This window comes from Canis lupus, chromosome 6, assembly GCF_048164855.1.
Source record: "Canis lupus baileyi chromosome 6, mCanLup2.hap1, whole genome shotgun sequence".
Lineage (NCBI taxonomy): Eukaryota > Metazoa > Chordata > Mammalia > Carnivora > Canidae > Canis > Canis lupus.
Window position 1 is genome coordinate 28,311,444 of NC_132843.1, and position 23,457 is coordinate 28,334,900.

The 23,457-nt window shown below is 35.5% G+C and overlaps 1 protein-coding gene and 1 pseudogene across 18 annotated transcripts in view; one reads left to right on the forward strand and one right to left on the reverse strand.

Annotated features, from left to right (window-relative positions):
- The window catches only part of KIAA1328 (KIAA1328 ortholog), a 366,532-nt gene that overhangs the window by 238,291 nt on the left and 104,784 nt on the right, over nucleotides 1-23,457 (forward strand). For 13 of the 18 annotated variants that reach the window (XM_072829337.1, XM_072829338.1, XM_072829329.1 and 10 more), the window contains one exon: nucleotides 4,179-4,286. The exons of the other annotated variants lie outside the window; for them this stretch is intronic. In XM_072829337.1, coding sequence (XP_072685438.1) covers nucleotides 4,179-4,286 — 108 coding nt within the window. The remainder of the gene's footprint in view (nucleotides 1-4,178; nucleotides 4,287-23,457) is intronic. 18 annotated transcript variants of the gene reach the window in all.
- Nucleotides 17,640-19,336, reverse strand: LOC140635152 (protein SET-like; annotated as a pseudogene).

The window sequence follows — 23,457 nt, forward strand, 5'->3', positions numbered from 1 at the left end:
CATTTTGTTCAGTGCAGAGTGGCCAAAAACAAGTTGTATTGGGAAAACGAGAAAAAGAGAAGAAAGAAGGAAAGAAAAGAGAAAAAGAAAAAGGAAGAAAAAAAAGAAAAAGAGAGAAGAAAAAGAAAGGAAAGAAAAGGGTGGGGGAAGCAAACAGAAATCAAAAAGAAAAAAAAAGAAAAGAAAAAACCACGGGGGAGTATCTTCTGATTCTGTATACTTTAAGTCCCTTGACTTCCCCTGGAACTGGTCCGTCTAGCTGGTGTTCTGGGGGAGGGGCCTGTTGTGCTGATTTTCAGGTGTTAGCACTTGGGGGAGCTGCTCTGCCCCTGCCTGGTGCAGGGCTCAGTGGGGGTTGTTCACCCCGTGAGGCCCCAAGAGGAACAACCCCAGTGGCGGGGCCAGCTCTGGAGCCCTGCATTCAGCTCCTGCAGTAACTCCGGAGCTCTCGGTCTGCAGGGCCTGGATGCTTCGGGGCGGAGCCGGTGATCTGCTCAGCTGGGGCAGGAGCGTCCTTGCGGTCCTGGGCCCTCCCGGCCTCTGCCTGCCCCGGGAGGAGGCCGGATCCTGGGCTGTGTCCCGGCGCCCTGTGCTCCGGAGCCTGCGCTGTTGGATTTGCGCTCCCGCCCCGCAGCCCGCGTAGCCTCCGCCCGAGCCCCTCCGAGCTGCTCCGAGTCCCGCCGTGCGCGCTGCAGCCCTTAGGGAGCTCGGCGCACTCTCCCGGGGCGCAGGTGTCTGTTAGTGTCCCCGCGAGCCCGAGGGCATCCCCGCCCTCCTGGGTCCTGCTCCAACTCCCTGCGAGCCCCTTTCCGCCCGGGAAGGTTGGTGCAGCTCCTGCTCCTCCGGGACGGGGCTCTCCTGTCCTGGGGACTCTCGCCCCGGCCTCAGCCCGGCTCCTCGCAGGGCCCCTCCCCCTTGGAGGCCTTTTGTTTCTTTATTTCTTTTTCCCTGTCTTCCTACCTCGATAGAAGCGCGAACTCTTCTCACTGTAGCGTTCCAGCTGTTCTCTCTTTAAATCTCAGGCTGAATTCATAGATTTTCAGGATGATTTGAAGGTTATCTAGGTAACTTGGTGGGGACAGGTGACCTGGGGACCCTACTCTTCCGCGATCTTGCCCCTCCCTCCATTCTAAGTGTTTTTTGATTCAATTGTAAATAGGATTGATTTCTTAATTTCTTTCTTAAATAGTTCATTGTTAGTGTATAGAGATGCAACTGATTTTTGCATGTTGATTTTGTATCCTATAATTATAGTGAATTTGTTCATTAGTTCTAACAGTTGTTTGGTAGCATCTTCATTGTTTTTTATATATAAGATTGTGTCATCTACAAAGAGAGACAATTTTACTTTTCTTTCTGATTGGAGTATCTTTTATTTCTTTTTCTTACCTAATTACCCAGGCTGGCACTTCCAGTATTCCGTTGAATAAAAGTGGCAAGAATGATATCCTTGTCTTGTTCCTGATCTTAAAGGGAAAGTTTTCAACCTTTCATCATTGAATATGATGTTAGAAGTGGGCTTATGGTATATGGCCCTTGATCATGTTGAGTTATATAGTCTTTCTATACTCAATTTCCTGAGAGCTTTTATCAAAAAGGATGCTGAATTGTGCCAAAGGCTTTTCCTGCATTTATTGAGATAATCATATAATTTTTATCTCTTATTTTATTAATGTGGTAAATTCTTTTTGATAGTATTTTGTTGAGAATTTTTTTCATCTATATTCATTAGAGATATTGACTTTCTATTTTTCTCATAGTGTCCTTAACTGGCTTTAGTATCAGGCTAATGCTGCCTTATAGAATGAGTTTGGGAGTGTTCTTTACTATTAAATTTTTTGAAAGAATTTTATTTCATTTTATTTTTAAATATTTATGTATTTTATTTGAGAGAGAGAGAGAGCGTGAGCACAGGTTGATGGGACAGAGAGAGGGAGAATCTTTAGACTCTGTTCTACACTCGGAGCCCCACACAGGACTCAATCTTATGACCCCAAGTTCATGACCTGAGCCAAAACCTTAGTCAGATACTTAACCAACTGCACCACCCAGTGCCTCTGGAAAAATTTTAGAAGGATTTGCATTAATTCTTCTTAAAATGTTTAGTAGAATTCACCATGAAACCCTCCAATCCTGGGTTTTTCTTTGTTGGAAGGTTCTTGGTCACTAATTTAATCTCCTTAGTCACTTTTGGTCTGAAGATTTTCTGTTTCATCGTAATTAAGTCTTGGTAGTTTGTATATTTCTAGGAATTTATCATAGATTCTTCTAAGTTATCCAATATTTTGATATATAATTATTTATAGTAGACTCATGATCCTTTGTAATTCTGTAGTGTTAGTTATAATGCCTTCTCTTTCATTTCTGATTTTATTTCAGTCTTCGCTCTTTTTCTCTTCTTAGTCTAACTAAGTTTGTTAATTTTGTTTATCCTTTAAAAAAAAACAGCTTTTAGTTTCAATAACCCTTTCTATTATTTTTCTGGTCTCTATTTCTGCTCTGGTCATTGTTATTATCTTCCTTCAGCTAACTTTCGCCTTAGTTTGTTTTTCTTTTGGGGGTGTTTTGAGGTGTAAATGTAGGTTGTTTAAGATCTTTCTTTTTTCTTTAATGTAGACATCACTATAAACTTCCATCTTAGAACTGTCTTTGCTGCATTCCATAAGTTTTGGTATGTTATGTTTCTATTTTTATTTGTTTCAAGATTTTTAATTTCCCTGTTGACTTCTTCTTTGACTCATGGTTGTTCAGAAGAGTATGTTGTTTAATTTCCACTTATTTGTGAATTTTCCAGTTTTCATCCTGTTACTGACTTCTATTTTTATACCACTGTGTTTGGAAAAGGTCTGATTTCAGTCTTCTTGAATTTGTTGAGTTTTTTTGTGACCTAGCATGATCTATACTAGAAAATGTTTACACCTGAAAAAAAATACATATCCTGCTGCTGTTGTATGAAATGTTCTACATATGTCTATTAGGTCTGTTTTATATAAAGTATATTCAAGTCAAATGTTTCTGGACACCAAGTCAAATGGTGTCCAGATGATCTATCCATTGTTGAAAGTGAAGTTTTGAAGTCATCTATTGTTATTATATTGTTGCCTATTTCTCCTTTAAAATATGTAAATATTTGCTTAATAAATTTTGGTGCCACAGTGTTAGGTACATATATATTTATAATTGCTAATATTCACTTGATTAATCAACCTTTTTATTATTAAACAGTGATTTTGTCTCTTTTTACAATTTTTACTATTGATTTTGTCTAATATAAGTGTAGTTACCCCTCCTCTCTGCATTTACATACCTTACCTATATGTCACCAACAAATATTATTAAATTTTAAGTTCCTAGAGGGTAACTAGTCTACATATTTTTCTTTGTATATTACTGTGCAGTTAGTTGCAGTTATAAGAATGTCTTTGACAGTGATGGAAATGATACTGTTTTAATAGTATTTTTACCTCTTCATAGTTTTATTTCATAAATAATATATTTCTACAGATTTCATTTCTAAAAATGAACCAGAGAATATTTCTAAAAGACTTATAAAAATAGGTAGAAAAGGTCACATTGAAGATGGAACTAAGTTAGCATTGTTGGATAGAATTTCTTACAGTTTTGGCAGAGGAAGGGCTTTTTTTTTTTTTTTTTTTTTTTTTTTTTTTTTTTTTTGATCCTGAGAAAACACATTGTCCAGTGAGACTTAGCCCCCGCCTTTCGAATTGTCAAGATGGGAAGTAGTTGCCTCCTATGGATGGATATATTGGGCAGGATCAGTGATACTTGGTGTTACTAGAATTGCCATTAAGACTCTGGTGATCAAAATATACTTGCTTAGAAGTGAATAGAGAGAAACTTAAAATTTCTAGAGAAGAAATTTAAAATACTCCTAAAACATCTATAATGTTGACATTTTAAATGATATTCTGACCAACTCAGTCTTCCCCAATTCCTCTTAAATAAAGAAAATTTAAGTTCCTGTAAAACTGATTTGGTTTATTTTATTTTATTTACATCATCTGTGTATTTAGGAAGTATCCATTTATTTTGATAGATTGAGTTTTAATTTGAAAATGATTGCTGGAGGTCTAGCTAAAAGAATATGGTCTTCCAAGGGTTACCATTCAGTTATTAGGTTCTATAGGATTAGAAATTTTCTAAATTTACTTTTTCAGGTTAAGAACTCAAGCTGCATTTAAATCAAGAGAACTCCTTGCTGCTAAAGAGTTTACTAAACCCCAGGAACTCAATCTGGATATGAATGGGGATGACTCTGGACCAAGGTAAACCTGACTGGTGGGTGGAAAGCAAGAACATGTAGGACATAGATATTAAGGATATGTTTGGCATGTATTTATAGCTTTATATAGGTCCAGTTTTCTGATAATATGAATAAATGCATTCTCATTATAAAATTTTGAAAAATATAGGAAGGTGTAAAGAAGAAAATAAAAATCATTCAGGATCCTACCATTCAGAGATGATCCTTTGAGCCCTCTCCCCCTTTCTTTCTTTTATAATAATATATATTCTATATTGAGTAATAGGATTATTCTTATGCAGAATTTTAATTTTTGTTTTTTTCACTGGATCCTATTTTCTAATACAATAATTTATTGTATGAAAACTTGATATTAATTAATTCAACAAATATTGTATAACATGTATTTCTTTACTTCTCTTTTAGCATATTATTGAATAGTACAGGCTTTTGCGATTATAAATTATGCCTTGAAGAACATTTCTATGAATATTTTTTTTTACTTTATCTATGTCTTTGGTATAGATTCCTATAAATGAAACTACATACTCAAAGTATATATGAATCCTTTTAAGACTCTTGATTCACATTGCCCAGTTGCTTTCCATAAAAGTTAAATAGTGTTCATCCCAAAGCTGTTTGAAAATTCTCTTTTCATGAAATTTGAAGAATTTTTGGCCATTATTTTTTCGAAAAAATTTTCACCCATTCCCTTTCTTCTTTCCTTTTGAATTTCATTCATAGATATATTAGACTGTTAGTGAAGTCCCTGACTCTCTGGTAATTTTTTAGAATTTTTTTCTTTACTCTTCATAGTGGATAATATCTATTGTTCTGTTCTCAAATTCATCAATTCTTCTGTTATTTCTAATCTGCTGTTAAGCCCATAGAATGCTTTACTTTTATTGGTTATTGGAATTTTCAGTTTCAGAATTTCCATTCAGATCTTTGTTAAAATTTCTGTTTTTCTGCTCAACTTTTCTATTTTATTCATTACAAATGTATTTTTCCTTTAAAGTGCTTACCTCCAGTTCCAACATTTGGATCACCGTGGGGTTTGTTTCCATTGATCAGCTTTTTGAGTATTGGTCATGTTTTCCTTTGTACATTTAGCAATTTTTTTGTTTCCTGGGATTGTGAATGACTCTGGAATTCAGTTATAGTACTCTAAACAATGTTAATTTTTATGTTAGCAAACAGTTAACTTGATAGAATTCAAATTCCAAGCTCTGGTTCCCTTGAATAAGAGTGAAAATCACTGCTGAACTCTTAACTTCTTGGGATGGATGTTTGAGCCTGCTTCATTTGCATGTAGTTCAGGGGTCAGCCAGAACTGGCAGGGTTGTTACACAGAATTTGAGGCTTTCACTCTTTCTCTCTGACCTCTCCAGGATTTCCCCTTTCAGGTGTTCAGACTCTGTACTCTGGTTCTTTAAGATTGACCTTCAGCTGAAAGCCATTAAAAAAAAAAAAATTAAGAAAACTCCCAATGCCACTGTCTTCTTCAAGTGCTAATCCTCTTCCAGTTTCTGCTTATTTTCAGTGACTCTTCAGTGCTTCAGGTTTGGTTGTTTTTTTGTTGTTGTTATCGTTGTTTTTGTTTTTGTTTTTGTGCCTCCCAGACTTTATATGTTAATTATGGGAGTTTGGTCCTATGGAAACCACTCATCAGTCACTGCCAGAAGCAGAACCCAAGAATTCTCAGTTCAAACAGTTCTACTATCTTATAATTTTCATAAAATACACATAATATAAAATTTACCATCTCAACCATTTTTTAGTTCACAGTTCAGTAATATTAAGTATATTCACATTGTTATGTGACCCATCTCCAGAACTTTTTTATCTTGCAAAACTGAACCTCCGTACCCATCAAATACTCCACATTTCCTCTCTCTGTGAGCACCTGGCATCCACCTTTAAACTGTCCATTTCTATAAGTTTGATTACTCTAGTTACCTCAAATAAGTAGAATCAGTATTTGTCTTTTCATGACTTGCCATAATTATTTTTTATTTAACTTTTATTACAGTTGGTATCAAGCTTATGAATAGTTTATTTATTTATTTATTTATTTATTTATTTTATTTATGATAGTCACAGAGAGAGAGAGAGAGAGAGGCAGAGACACAGGCAGAGGGAGAAGCAGGCTCCATGCACCGGGAGCCTGATGTGGGATTCGATCCCGGGTCTCCAGGATCGCGCCCTGGGCCAAAGGCAGGCGCCAAACCACTGCGCCACCCAGGGATCCCTTATGAATAGTTTAAAAACTCAATTAGTTCAATAAGGTTTATGCAAAATAGCAGCCTTTTCTACACTGGAGCAGCAGTACTCAAAATTTTCACTCTGTAGATGTTTCTTTTATCTATTTTTTCTACATTTATATCCATATTTCTGAACAACAGATTTATGTAGGCATTGACTATTAGCGTTCTGCTATGAAAGATGATGACTTAGCTCTCACAGATAACCATGTATTTGCTTTCTCCCTTTTTTCTCACTTTTCCCTCCATATCTTTCTTCTCCTTCTCTCCCTTTTCACTTCCCTCCTACACACATGCTTTTCCCTTCCTTCTGTCTTCTCAATATAGTTGTATCAGAAGATGGTTACATTAAGACTGTATCTATTTTTTACACAGCTGGGCCATATATTATATGATTATTAAATTCAGTTTTTATGTAATTGTTTTCTCTAGAGCTTAGAAATGCCTTATTTAATTTTCTGTGTACTCATTCATTTGCTAATTCATTCAAATATCTGCAAAGGTTCCCACCAGGTGTTAGACACATTCTAAACTTTGGGGGATATAGCAGTGCACAAAACAATAATTTCTGACCTTCTGCAACTTACATTCTCATATCTTATCATTCCCAAAATCAACCAGAAAATTTAATTCTCAGAATATATTTAGGCACATTAGTTATTCTATCATATCTTCATTGCATTCTTTTGTTTCTGTATTCCCTTCTTTATTCTTTCTTTTTTGTTTTTTTTAAGATAGCCATTCTGAAGCCCTCTGGAATCCTGCTTATATATTTACTTGCTTGCTTATGGTAGAAAAAAAATATATAAAATGCTGATAAGCCAAAAGAAGAAATTAGCACATACCTATAATCTCATCATCTAAAGAAAACTTTATTACATAACTTCTATATCTTAGTTCTTTATGATATATATTATATATTTTGTTTCATATTCCATTTTTAAAAATTCAAGTATAATTAACATACAGTGTTATATTTGTTTCAGGTATACAGTATAATAATTCAACAATTTTGTACATCACTCAGTGCTCATCAGTATAAGCATACTCTTGATCCCCTTGATCTGTTTCACCCATCCCCCTACCCACCTCCCCTCTGGTAACCATTAGTTTTTTCTGTATATTTAAGAGTCTGTTTTTTGTTAGTCTCTTTTTTCCTTTGGTTTATTCCTTAAATTTCACATATGAGTGAATCATAATGGTATTTGTCTTTCTCTGTCTTACTTATTTCATTTAGCATTATATAATACCATCTAGGTTCATTTATGTTGTTGCAAATGGTAAGATCTCATTCTTTTTTATGGCTAAGTAATATTCCTGTGTGTGTGTGTGTGTGTGTGTGTGTGTGTGTGTGGAGTAGGAGGTGGGGGCTGGCCGAGGGCTCTTCTGGGGGGCACCTTCCCTCCTAAAGCCTCAGCATCTCCCCAGCACATCTAAGCATCCAGGTGGCTTTGGGAGTTCCGCACTGTCAGCCCGGCAGTCTGATGGACCGCCTCGGGGTCCTGGGCTGCCAGTGCTGATGGTAGAGCTGAGATGATGTTTATTTATTCCTCTGTCCCAAACCCACTGGTCATGCTGCCTGCACCCCAGTACGGGGAAGGTTTTGTCTGAGCAGCATTCTCAGTGACTTTGATGTTGCCTTTAGACAAAGGTGGGTTCGCCTCTTGCGTATGGGCTTTTTCAGAATCATTTATGAGCAGAAAAGAAACGTTGAAATAAAACTTTGCTAATACTAAAAAAAAAAAAAAAACAAGGTGTGTATGTATGTACCACATCTTTTTGGGTTTTTTAAAGATTTTATTTATTTATTCATGAGAGACACACAGAGAGAAAGGCAGAGGGAGAAGCACCTCCATGAAGGGAGTCTGATGTGGGACTCGATCCTGGGACTCAGGGATCACGCTCTGGGACAAAGGTAGGCACTCAACTGCTGAGCCACCCAGGCATCCCAACACATCTTTTTTTGTTGTTTTAATTCTGATACAGTTAACATACAGTATTGTATTAGTTTCAGATGTACAATATAACGACTCAACAATTCTATACACTAGTCTGTGTTTGTCAAGATAAGTGTATTCTTAATCCCCTTCACCTAATTCACCTACTCACATACACAGCCACCTCCCCTCTGGTAACCCTGTCTTTGTTCTCTATAGTTAAGAGTCTGTTTTGGTGCTTATCTCCTTATTTTTCCTTTTCATTTGTTTTGTTTCTTAAATTCCACATATGAGTGAAATCACGTGGTATTTCTCTTTCTCTGATGGACTTAGATCACTTAGCATAATACTCTCCAGATCCATCCATGTTGTTGCAATGGCAAGATTTTATTCTTTTTATGGCTAAGTAATAGTCCATTATATAATGTGTACCACATCTTCTTTATCCATTCATCTATAGATGGACAATAGATTGCTTCCTTATCTTGGCTATTGTAAATAATGCTGCAATAAACACAGGAGTGCATGTGTCTTTTTGAATAGGTGTTTTTATTTTCTTGGGGTAAATGCCCAATAGTGGAATTACTGAATTATTTGGTAATTCTAATTTTAATACTTTGAAGAAACTCCATGCTTTTTTTACAATGGCTCCACCAATTTGCATTCCCACTGATGGTGCATTGGGTCCTTTTTCTATGTGTCTTAGCCAGTACATGTTATTTCTTATATTTTTTATTTGAGCCATTCTGACAGGTGTGAGGTGATATCACATTGGTTTTGATTTCCATTTCCCTGATTAGTGTTGTTGAACATCTTTTCATGTATCTGTTGGCCATATGTATGTCTTCTTTGAAAAAATGTCTATTCAAGTTTATCCAAGTTTTAATCAGATTATTCAGATTTTTGGTATCAATTTCTGTAAGTTCTTTATATATTTTGGATAATGATAATATATTTTGGATTTATACATTATATGTGGATTTATATATATTATGTATTATATATATGAATTTTAAAATATATCTGTATATTATATATGGGTTTATATAGATTTTTATATATTATATTATATATATGGATTTATATATATTTATACATATGAATTTATACATTTTGGATAATGGAATGCTTATATGGTTTTTATTCTTTCTTTTGTTAATGATGTTCACATTGGTTGACTTGTGACTTTGAATCATTCTTACATCCTGGAATATAGCCTGCTTTATAGTGGTAAATGATTTTTTAATGTAATGTTGGATTTGGTTTACTAATATTTTGTTGAGGATTTTTCCATCTATATTTATCTATATTGACCTTTGGCTTTAGTTTTTGGGTTTTGGGAGGGGGGGCTTGAAGGGTTTTTTGTTTTTTGTTTTTTTGGGTTTTTTGGTTTCTTATAGCATCTTTATCTGGTTTGGGTATCAGGGTAATGCTGGCCCATGAGTATGGAAGCTTTCCTTCCTCTTCTGTTTCTTGGAATGGTTTGAGAAGAACAAATATTAACTTTTCTTTAAATGTTTGGTAGAATTCATCTGTGAAGCCATTTGGTCCTGGACTTTTGTTTGTTTGGAGTTTTTTTATTACTGACTCAATTTCATTGCTAGTAATTACTCTGATCAACTTTTCTAGTTCTGATTCAGGCTATATGTTTCTAGGAATGTATCTATTTCTTCTAGATGTCCAGTTTGTTAGCATATAATTTTTTCATTATATGCTTTTATAAATCCTTTGTATTTCTGTGATTTGGGTTGTTATTTCCTCTTCCTTCATTTCTGATTTTACTCACAGCTCCTAGTTTCATTCATCTGGTCTGTTGTTTCTTTAGTCTCTATTTCATTTATTTTTGTTATAATCTTTACCATTTCCTTCCTTCTACTGGCTTTGGGTTTTGTTTGGTCTTATTTTTCTAGCTCCTTTAGATGTAAGGTTCAGTTATGTGAGACTTTTCTTGTTTCTTGAGATTAGCCTGTATTATAATCTTCCCCCTTAGAACAGCTTTAGCTATATCCCAAAGATTTTGGGCTGTTGTGCTTTCATTTTCATTTGTCCTCATGTATTTTTTATTTCCTCTTTGATTTCCTGGTTCACCCATTCACTGTTTAGTAGCATGTTATTTTTCCTCCATGTATTTGTGTTCTTTTTTATTTTTGCTTATGACTGATTTCTAGTTTCATGTTGTTGTGGTCAAAAAAGATGCGAGATATGATTTCAGGTTTTTTTTAAATATATTGAGACTTGTTTTTTGGTGTAATGTAGTCTATTCTGGAGAATGTTCCATGCGTACTTGAAAAGAATGTATATTCTCTGTTTGGGGATGGAATAGTCTTTTTTTTTTTTTTAGGATTTTAATTTATTTATTTGAGAGAGCATGAGCGGAGTGGGGAGAGGGAGATAGAAGGAGAGGGAGCTGCAGTCTCCCCACTGAGCAGTAGCTGACACGAGGCTCAATGCCAGAACCCTAAGATCATGACCTGATCCAAAGGCACTTAACTAACCGAGCCACCCAGGCGCCCCACAATGATATGTGTTAGCACACTGATGTATATCCTTTATTAAAGAAATAAACCTTTCTTTATTTTTACGTATATATACAACATCTATAAATATTTGAGATAAAACTGAATACATTACTTGTTTATTCCCCCCCCACTACTTAACAGTACTTAATAGCCATCTATCAGATTTTTAGATATAGAACTGTGGTAGGTAGAATAATTGCTCTCCAAAGATGTCTGTGCTCTAATCACTGGAACTTCTCTATATGATACCTTACATGGCAAAAGGACTTTGCAGGTATGCCCAAGAGAACAGATTTTGAGACAAAGAGATTATCCTGGATTATCTGGGTGGGCTCAGTCTAATTACAAGTCCTAAAAAGTGAAGAACCTTTTCTTGCTGGGTCTGAGAGATGAGAGGGAAGGAGGAGCAAAAATTCCAAGAATGGAAGTGACTTAACCTGTCATTGCTAGCTTTGAAAATGGAGAAAGGAAGTCATAAGCCAAGGAATGCAAGTGGCTTCTAGAAGCTTGAGACAGTCCTCAGCTGACAGCCAGCAAGGAAATGGGTAGTCCTCTGACTACCAGGGACTGAATTCTGCCAACAATCCAAATGAACAAGGAATCATCTTCTCCTAGAGCTTCCGGAAAGGAACTAGTCCTGCCCACATCTCACTGCTAGCGCAGTGAAGCCTTTGTCAGACTTCTGACCTACACAACTGTAGAATAATAGATTTGTGTTGTTGAAGCCACTAAATTTGTGATAACTCATTATAGCAGCAATAGAAAACTAATACAAATACTAACTTGTTTTTTATAAAAGCGTATTAGACTGTTTTTGTATATACTGTGACTTATCTAGCACTTCTTTTGTTGGACATTTAAGTTGTGTCAAGTTCTTTTTTTTAAAGATTGTATTTATTTATTCATGAGAGACAGAGACATAGGCAGAGGGAGAAGCAGGCTTCTCACAGGGAGCCCGATGTGGGACTCAATCCCAGAACACTGAGATCATGCCCTGAGCCAAAGACAGATGCTCAACTATTGAGCCACCCAGGCGTCCCTCAAGTTCTTTACTACATGCACAAGGCTATAACAAGCATGACTGTACTTATATTCTTACATTCTAGTAATTGTATTTTTTTAGAATAAATTCCCCAAAATGATTGTCAAAGGCTATTTTTCCATAAAAATATTTTGATATAAATTATAGTTACAAATTAAAAAGTCCATGCCAATTTTCTTTTCCAAAAGGTTGTAGCATTTCATAGTCCAGCTTGCATTTATGAGTTTTCATCACTCCTGTTCAGATAAGCGTAGAGAACTCTTTACAAACTAGCACTCAAATCTGACATGGAGGTGGTTTAAAAGTTTAGGTGCAGGACACCTGGGTGGCTCAGTGGTTGAGTGTCTGCCTCCGGCTCAGGGCATGGTCCCAGAGTCCCAGGATCGAGTTCCAGGTTTGAGTCCCACATGGAGCTCCCCACAGGGAGCATGCTTCTCCCTCAGCCTATGTCTCTGCCTCTCTCTGTGTGTCTCTCATGAAAAAATAAATAAAATCTTTAAAAAAGAAGAAAAAGTTTAGGTGCATCTGGGCATGCATGTCCTACATTCCAATTATGATGAAAATAATAAGACTATACACTGCTTCCAAAAGAATATTTCCTAATATGCCTTTTATCATAACATAGACCTTTTAAGATGTTAATCTACATTGTAAGAGTTTGAATAAACTCTGGCACTGCTTCCAAAATCTGACAATCTTTGGAAAGCCAAGAATTTTTACTCCATAGCACTTAAATTATTTAATCTAATGTGAGATTCAAAGAAGTAAAGGCAATAAATTCATCTGTCCTCTTGATTCAGTTGGCTAGGAAAATGATATTGTCTTCACTAACCCCAAAAAGAGGTAGAGATGGGTCAAGGGAGAATAATATAATTTGAGCAGCCTTTGCAGAGTGATTTAAATAAAAATGTCTTTTGATTTCAGAAAATGTAATAAAAAATTTTTATGGGAAATGACCTTCTTTCTACCTTGCAGGCTTTGATTTTGCCTGTAGAACTCCCTAGATAAAATTTAACTTTAAGCTAAATTTTGTTTATTTGGAAATTTAAATTATCTTAGCATTAAAAATGTGTATTTAAAATATTAAACTTACTCAAGTGAGGCATTAAGAATTTGGAACTAAAATAAATGAGATAATGAGGAAGTGAAAAACATATTTTTTATAATTAACAGCTCATTTTGAGTTAATTATATACAATTACCAAAATCTAATTGCAATTTATTTTCTATTATCTGTGGGAAGAATCACAGGCAAGGGAGCTTACATTGCTGCCTTCCTGCATAAATGCTATAGAATGAAAATAAATAATATGCGAGGCCTTAATGACAAATAAGAGCAAATAGTAGAGCACAGCTGAGCCAAACCATTGGAAGATAATTATCACATGAAAGATGATAATAACCTAAAAAAATCACAAGAACTCTGATTACTTATAGGTTTTCTGGTTTGTTTCTTAGTTAGTTTGATATCTGTTTGTTGTCTGTACACAGATGACCTTTATAAATTAACATTAGTTCTATAATCCTACAGATTTCAAAAAATCTGACCATTTTTGTATTTTATATAATACTGAGCAACAAAAATTTTTATTAAACATTTATTATTATTTTTTAAAAACTGGCTCGCCAAGTACTACAGGAAATATACAGAATCTCCTACCATCAAGTACTCTAATATAGAGTAAGGCAAGTATCCCAATATTTATCATCTATTGGATAATATATGAAATACAAAGAAATGAAGAAAAGGTTTTTGGAAGTTGTAATATCTGAAATAAGTCCTAAAAGATAGGATAGAATTTGATGGGTTAGAGGTATCTAGGAGTGAGTCTGTGTGTATGTGTGTTTCATGGGGGTGAAGCCATGTGGAATCTGAGTAAAGGAAGAAAATCACATAGTATGTGAAGGACACAGCAGGAAGTATTCTTTAGTTTTACCAGAAGTATAAGGGAAAATGAAACTAAAGATTAAAATCATAAATTAGGTTAGGTTATGAATGGATTTAAATATCAGGGCAAAGGTTTTAGACCTGTGTGATTGGAAGAATAAAAAAATTAGGAAAAAGAACTGATTTTGTGATAAAGATGATTAATTTTATTTTAAAGGCCATTGAAATGAGGGTCAAGAATACCAGGTTTTAGTCTTTCCAAAAATTAGCCATGTGACTTTAAAGATAATACTATGTTCCTCAGTCTCCTTGCCTGTAAATGAGAGAGTTCAACTAGATTTTTATTGAGTTTGTTCCATCTCTAACATGATTATCTAATTATTAAACAGGTTTATTTCCAAGCCAATGTACTTAGTATATATGTAGAAATTTGAATCTAAATCTCCAAGAGAAATTGAAATTAGAGGTTTCGATTTGGGAGTCATCTAGACTGGTGTTGCCAATGGGTGTTAATTTCTGAGAAAACAATGGTATTAACAGATGGGTATTAATTTCTGAGAAAAAATTCAGAGATGAAAACAGTACCTTAGAAAATGCCTAGATGCGGGAGTCTAAAAAAACAAGAGTGGCAATCTAAAAAGTTGTCAAAGAAGCAGGCTGGTGCTGTGTCATGGAAACAAAAGAGGAAAAGCAGAAATTTGGTTGGGAGAGTATGATTTTGGAGAGAGGAAGGACCTAAAATGTCAATAATCCTGAGAAGTGACTGGTGAAGGAAAAGATTGCAGGAAATGAATAATTGAAGGAGCCCAGTCCTAAAAAAGGTAGGAAGATCAATTTTTGTCACTGGTCAACTTCTCACTTATTTGTTACAGGCTTCTCTTTCTCTGCTTGTACCTCTACCCACCCCTTCTTCCTTTTTTCTACACATTGTCCCTATGTAACCTTATCTAGGCACTTGGCTTTAAATATTATCAATATGCTGATGACTCCCAAATTTGTTTCTACAGGACTGACCTTTCCCCATAATCATTACACCACATACATCACATGGATCTTGTCTATACAAGATGTCCATTGAACTCTCTCTGCTAGAGAGAGAGTTCAATGGACATCTGTTCAATGTTTCACAGATAACAAAGCTAAAACAGAAATCTTATTTCCCTTTTGTAACCCCCACTCCATATACACCCCATCCCAGTCTTCATTTCAATAAATACTAGTCAGTCAAAACCTGCCCTTCACTTCTCTTCTTTCTTCTCTCTTCCCTTGCAAGCAATCTATAAGCATATTCTTTTATTTCTATTCTACTTCTAAAATGTATGTACTCTTCCCAACCATAGTTCAAACCTGGGCTTCTGTAGAGAGTTTTACCCCCATAAAATTCATTTTCCACAGCAGATTGAAAGATCATTCAAAAATAGCAGTCTACCCTGGCCTAAAATTCTTCAAAGACTCCTCAATAATGTAGAATGAAATCTGAAATCTTAGATTATTCTGTCTTAGAGTATTCTACATGATCTGGCTTCTGCTTACCCCATTTCATACCACTCTGTTCTCCTTCAGAAACATTTAGTGACTCTTACTTAAAATTTAAACTTCTTACCATGGCCATTAGGGCCCTTTATGTTTTTTTTTTCCCTTGAATCATGTGTTCCAACTACATTGGCCTTGGTCTTCTTTCAGTTTCTGGTACTTGCTGTATCATACCTATAGCTGTTTTTAGCACTCTTAATCCTGTTCTTCCTTGTGTTGACTCTTTTAGATGAGAGTTTAAATATTATCTCCTTGAAAGGATTCTGTCCTAATCATCTATGTAAATCATGTGTCTCTCGTTGTTCCCTCCTTCCATATTCCGAAGTCTAATATACCACTTCCGAACTCTAAGCTTCCTGAAGGCAAAGATACAACTGTCTTGTTATATATATGTCATAACATATCTTCTAAATGTTATAAAGATTATATATTCAGCATATAGTATGTGCTCGTAAGATATTGGTACAGTGGAGGTTTTAAAATCTCAATCTTCTCAGTAAAGAACGAAGTGAGCTAATTTACTAAGAAAGGTGGCAGTATGGACAGTATTTGGGAGGAGGAAAGATATTTGGAATAATCTCAGGGGAAGGTATAATAAATCCTAAAAAGGGATGATTAAGAAGTGTTATATCCGTATTATAAAAATTCCTTCAAATTAATAAGGTAAACTATCCTAAGAAGCAGCTCTCAGAAGAGTAAACCCAAACAGCCAACACATATATAAAACTTCACAACTAATCTTGGGAAAATAAAATTTTAAAGCAATGAAAACAGATGAAAGACCAAATGTGATACAAGAATCCATCAAAATCCTAGAAGAGAACACAGGCAGCAAGCTCTTTGACCTTGACCGCAACAACTTCCGGCTAGACTGTCTCCAAAGGCAAGGGGAACAAAGGCAAAAATGAGCTATTGTGACTTCATCAAGATAAAAACTTTTGCACAACAAAGGAAACAATGTACAAAACCAAAAGACAAGCTACAGAATGAAAGAAGATATTTGCAAATGACATATCAGATAAAGGGTTAATATCCAAAATCTATAAAGAACTTATCAAATTCAACACCCAAAGAACAAATAATCCAGTTAAGAAATGGGCAGAAGACGTGAACAGACATTTCTCTAAGGAAGACATGCATACAAATGGCCAGTAGACACATGAAAAATGCTTAACATCATTGGCATCAGGGAGACATCAATCAAAACCTCAGTAACATACCACCCCACACCAGTCAGAATGGCTAAAATTAACAAGTCAGGAAATGACAAATGTTGGCAAGGATATGGAGAAAGGGGAACCCTCTTACACTGCTGGTGGGAATGCAAGCTGGTGCAACCACACTGCTGTTGGGAATGCAAGCTGGTGCAACCACTCTGGAAGACAGTATAGAGGTTCCTCAAGAAGTTGAAAATAGAAGCTACCCTATGACCCAGCAATTGCACTACTAGATATTTATTCCAAAAATACAAATGTAGTGGTCCAAAGGGGCACCTGCACACCCAGCAATGTCCACAATAGCCAAACTATGGAAAGAGCCCACATACCATTAACAGATGAATGGATAAAGAAGTGATTTATATATATATAATATATATATAATATATTATATATATATAAATTCCAAAATAAATAAATAAATAAATAAATTCCAAAATAAATGAGTTCCAAAATAATTTATTTATATATAAAAAGATATCTATATCTATATCTATATAGATATATATATACATAAAACGAAGTGAGAATGGAATGTATATATTCCATTCTATATATATAATAGAATGGAATATTACTCAGCCATCCAAAAAAATGAAATCTTGCCATTTGCAATGATGTGAAGAGAACTAGAAAGTATTACACTAAGCAAAATAAGTCAATCAGAGAAAGACAATTATAAGATTTCACTCATGTGGAATTTAAGAAACAAAACAGAGGAACATAGAGGAAGGGAGGGAAAAATAAAATAAGACAAAATCAAAGAGGGAAACAAACCATAAGAGACTCTTAATCATAGGAGACAAACTCAGAGTTGCTGGAGGGGAAGAGAGTAGGGGGTAGAGTAACTGGGTGATGGGCATTAAGGAAGGCACATGATGTAATGAGCATTGGGTATTATATATAATTGATGAATCACTGAACTCTACCTCTGAAATTTTTGTGTGTGTGTGTACACACTTAGTTTTATTGTAACGAAGCAACTTGTACACTTTTAACATTTAAAACTGAGCATCTTTCCTTTCCAGTGAAACAAAAAGAAAATTTAAAAATAAACAGGAACAAAATTACAATAGAGAATGTCAATTCCAAATAAGATCCTACAGGTTCTGCTGATTTTCCCATCGAGTGGCAGGGCTCAAGTCATCATTAGGAGAGTTTTATTTTAAAAGTGTCATCTTAAACTGCAAGGATGTCCGTTAAACATCGCAATTAAACATGCCAAAGGAGAAGCCATGTTGTCAAAATGCCCACTTAACCCACCCAAACATCTCAAACCCACCCTTTGCTGACCTTCTATAACCCCATTTTTTAAATTTTTTTTTCTTTTTTTAAACAAGAGAAAGTAGACAGGTACATGTTGGTAAATGCTAACTGTCCATATTCACATAGAGACACAGTGTAATCTCTGAGCCCAATATACAGAGAAAGGAGGAAAAAAGCTAGAATTCTATGCACTACTACACAGGGGCCTAGCACCCTCCAGCTTCCAGCAGAGCTAAGGGAGCAGAAGGTTTTTTTTTTGTCCCACAGAGCACGGTGGTGTTGATTCCATAAAGTTTTTGTTGAGACAGGAAGGAATAAAAATGAATTTGGAACAGAAAGGGGTAGAGATTCTTTTCCCGCTGTATTCTGCTCAAAATATTTCCCCCCAAAATAAGCTGAGAACAATGGTATAAAGGGAGAGAAAAGAGACTTCAAAAAACAGGGCGAATGAGCACAAGAGGGGCGGGGGGGGAGACGCAACTTGCTCCCAGGGACTGGAGAAAATTAAAAAAGGAAGGTTGGAATCCATCAGTGTTCCATTAGTCATCTTCTCCTTCATTCTCCTCTCCTTCCTCCCCCTCATCATCATCTTCATCTTCTTCACCTTCATCTTCATCTCCTTCTTCATCAATATCTTCCAATCCTTCTTCTTCATCATCATCTTCTTCTCCTTCTTCATCATCCATATCAGGAACCAAGTAGTACAGTAATGGATTTGGCCAAATATCATCTTTGATGACCTCTTCCTAACTCATCTGCACCTGCATCAGAATGGTCAGTAAACCAGGTGAAGAAACTCTCTGGTTCCTCGTGCTGTCTCTTCCTGCTGGCTTTATTCTGTGTTTGACTTGAACGTTTCATCAAATCCTTTCCAGATTTCCATTTTTTTATTTCAGTGGACTTTGACGATGGATCACCACTCTCATTCAGATGAAATTCTTTGGAGAGAACTTTATTTTCGAAGTAAGGGTTTTCATCAAAATAAAAATCTATTCTGTAACCTGATATAATATCTTCAAATTCTGTCACTTCAACTCTTGTCAAATAATGCAGCGCCTCTTCATCCTCCTCCCCAAGCAGTGCAGACACTTGTGGATGGTTGACAAATGTTGTTACCCAAAAATTGGGGATTTTGGCGATCAATTCCGACCTCTTCTGAAAAAATGGTTGGCGGAGTTTGTTATATTTCTGTTCTACTTTCAAAATCTCCTCACTGGCTTGTTCATTAAGTCTGTCTATTTCATTTTGTTCTTCATCAATATGTTCAATTGCTTCTTGCTGTTCTTTTTCTCCTTTCGGCAAGTGCTGAGAGGTAGACGTCTCCTCCGGCTTGGGGGCCGGAGGCAGCCTCAGTTTCTTCGTTTGAGGTGCAAGCGAGGACTGGCGCTTGAGGGCCATGCTGTGAGGAAACTTCACGAAAGTGGGAGAGGGGCACATCAGGAAGAAATAATAATACATAATATGTTAATTGAGTTTAAATAACAAAATTTTTTAAAAAGCAATGAAAATAACAAAAAGGTAACAATTTTTAAATTAATAAATAGGCAGAATTGAAGGAGTTAATAATATCAAGAGTTAAAGAGAGTGTGGGAAAACAGGTACTCTAATACACTACTGTTAGGAATTGTGGGCCACCTGGGTACTCAGTCAGTTAAGTGTCTGCCTTCAGCCCAGGTCATGATCTCAGGGTTCTGGGATCAAGCCCCACATCTGGCTGCCTGCTCAGTGGGGAGCCTGCTTCTCCCTCTCCCTCAGTTAACTCCTGCTGTTCTCTCTCTCTCTCTCTCTCTCTCTCTCCCCCCATCAAATAAATGAATAAATCTTTTTTTAAAAAAAGAAAATTCCTGGAACCACTTTGGTGGCCAATTTGGCAATATCATTTTATAATTATTTTCAATTATCAATGATAATTGGCACAAAAACATCCCTTCTAATCATCTACCCCTACCTTCTAATATCACTTCTTTCCTTTTTTTAAAAGATTTTTATTTATTTTTAGAGAGAGAGTGAGAGGAGGGGCAAAGGGGGAGAGAGAATCCCAAGCAGACTCCCTGCTGAGTGGGGAGCCTGACACGGGTCTCCATCTCACACACCAAGATCATGACCTGAGCCAGAACCAAGAGTCAAGACACACAACTGACTGAGCCACCCAGGCACCCCTCTTTCCTCTTTTTAACTCACAACCTTTTGGTCTAAAGAATTGTTCATGTAAAAAGAGAACATTTCTCTAGTATTTCAGAATTCTTTAACAACGTGACTTATTAACATGCATGGGGATCTCTGCTGTCTATCTTAGACATGCTAGAGATCATCTATAAAATTGTAAAATTGGGCTCAAAGACATCCCATTATAAAGCATAACTAAAGTAAAATGAGAAAAAAATGTTTGCTCTTAATTGAATGTCACATAGCTTCAGTAATAGAGAAATTTTCAGGGATTGGATAGTGATCTTCCTATCATTTCTCAAATTCTTTTAAGTCATAAAAAAAAAGAAAAACAAAACCTGTTTCCTTTTACTTTCTTCTAGTTTCACATTTCATTCTTTTAATCATTTACCTTTTTGATAAATAAAAAATCATCACTTAAACATAGAATTACCATATGACCCAGCAATTCCACTCCTCGGTAACATTCATCTACACAAAGACTTCTATGTGAAGGCTCACAGGAGTATTATTCGTAATAGCCAAAAAGTGGAAATAACCCAAATGTCTAGCAACTGATGAATGGATAAACAAAATATCATATATCCATACAATGGAATATTTGACAATGAAAAGGAACAAAGTACTAATACATTCTACAATGTGGATGAACTTAGAAAACAAGCTAACTGAAAAAAAGGCCTCATGAAGGATTGTGAATTATATCTTCCATTTATATGAAATGTCCAGAAATGGCAAGTCTATAGTTAAAGGATATAAATTCCTGATCACCTAGTGCAGGGAGTGGAGAATAAGGAGCACCTGCAAATGAGCATGAGCTTTCTTTTGGAGATGTTAGAATTATTCTAAAATTAGTTTGTGGTATACAACTTTAAACTTGCTGAGAATTACTGTAAATGGGTAAATTTATGGTATGTAAATTTATCTCACTATAACTTTAAATTTTTTCCTCTATTTTTAATATTGTTCTGTATTGAAAATAAATAGAACTAAGAACAAAAGAAATGTTATAAAGCTTTGCATGCTCTCAGACCATACCAGCCTTCTTCCTCAAGATTTTTCTGCCCACATACCCCTTCCTCAAGTTGGTAATTGCTTTTTTAAACTTAATTCTCCCAGATGACATCCTATTCTATATTCATGATAGGTATAATACTAAGACAAGTAGTAGCAAATACTCAAATCCTATTTATGAGACTTATGTCCTGGTGAATGATAATTTGATTTTTAAAAGCTGTATAAAACCAACAATTTTAAAAAGATAAATTGGTGATAAATATAATTTATGAAATCAACTTTTCTGTTTTCTTCATTTTAAGCAATAAAGGAGATGGCAGGACTTCACCAGTCTGGTGCCTCTTCTGTCCATGCCTGAGCTTGATCTTGTATAGTTTTCAGGAGCAAAGTTTCTTCTTACATTCCATACTGCAGCAACTTCCTTCTCTACCCTTGCCACAAACACTGTTTTCTTTTTTTAAAGATTTTATGTATGTATATATGTATGTATGTATATGTATGTATGTATGTGTATATGTATGTATTTCAGAGAGAGAGGGCAGTGGGAGGACCAGAGGGAGAGGGACAAGCAGAATCCGAGCTGAGCATGGAGCCTGACACAGCGCTTGATACCATGGTCCTGAGATCATGACCTAAGCCAAAGTCCAGAGTCAGACACTCAACTAACACCCCCACAAACACTGGTTTTTAAATGATGACGAATAGACTAAAACATAAGGCTACTTAAGGTTTTCTCAAGCTATTGTCTACACATGCTCTGTTACTTTGCATATTGATGGCACTTAAATAAGAAAAGACAAGCCACTGTCCCCTTTTATGTGATATGGCATATCCTTAGAATTAGCTTCTTCATGTAAAATCTACATGTTCTGACTCTGGATAATTTTTTAATTATATTTGTCATCTTAGTACATAGTGGGTTTGTGGGATAAATATTTTCTAAGATGGCAGTTCATAGATTTTTCAGGCTATTAGATTATTTGGCTACATATCATTTTCCTAGGGTCTGATTTATATGTATATGGGGCAGGGGGTAGAGAGCATCATCTACAGAAATTAGAGTAATTGGCTAAAGAATACTGCTGCTACCACTGGTTAAATACAAGGAACTGGATAATAAATTGTGTAATCAGTTACATTTTATATGCTTTACACAAATAGAGTTGTGGTGGTTTTTAGCCTTCACTTTAACAAACACACAAATCTTTGTAAAAGTAATTTTCTTCCCAGACAACATTAGTGGGATTGGGGAATTGGAAGTTTCATTGCCACTTGAGTCAGCTTACTTTGATAACCTCATTCCCAGATTTATTTGGAATAAGAGCAGTTTGATTTCTATTTAGACAGTGACTACCTATCCTGTTTCCAATCTGAAACATAAGGTTTTTTGTCCCAATTTGGAACAAGGGTGGCACCTTACATAGTGAACATTGCTTCCCAGGAGATAGAGAAAAACAATAGTCTCTGAGGTTCAGCTGGTTAAAAAGTATAATTTATTTGTTAACATCTGTTTTACAAGCCCCAATAAATAGAGACCAATCTAAGGCCTACAACTGCAGATTTAGGTGTCATATCAAATCTTTAGTAGTATCCAAAGGACTGTTTCTGGACCTCATTGATATGTCCAAGTCCTGATTCCTTTTTTCTTTCTGCAAGTATGTAAGATTTTTATTTGAAAGGAATTTGTAAACATTTCTATATACATTTATACAACTAAAGTATTTGTACGTACAATTATTTTGCAGGGGCAAGAAGGAGTAAGACAAAATGGATGCTAGCCAAAAACATTTTCCAAAAACGCCATATTGTCATATAAGATTTTTATATGCCTATAAAAGGGTGGAGGCAGCAAAGTTAGGTCAATTTTTTATTTTTGTTTTTAGGAGTCCTAAAAGTTATCTCTGAAAGGATATACAATTTTTCGTTGCCATAAACAATTTTTATTTTTAATTAGCAATAGCTTCAAATGCCTTTTCTGACTTCCTGGATATAGTTTAAAAAATGATTTTTTGGTTTCAAGACAATGGAATACACAAAGGATAATCACATAAAAGCACAAAGGTTTTAAAAAGAAGTTCATTCTTTTATTTGTAGAAGTATGTATGTAGGGACTTCCTGGGTAGATAGAGTAACTAGAGCTTTGTTTGAAGATAAGATGAAAAGAAACAATGACTGTGTTTCTGAGCATACATTTTGATCATAAAGTGTCTGAGGATATGGTTGTGATCTTGATTAGCCCATGGTTTGTTACAGGTAGTTGCCTGTCTCAGAAGGACTGGCTATTACATATGAAACAGTGCTAATTTTTGATAATCCTACAGAGAAAATTTCATATTAAACTCAA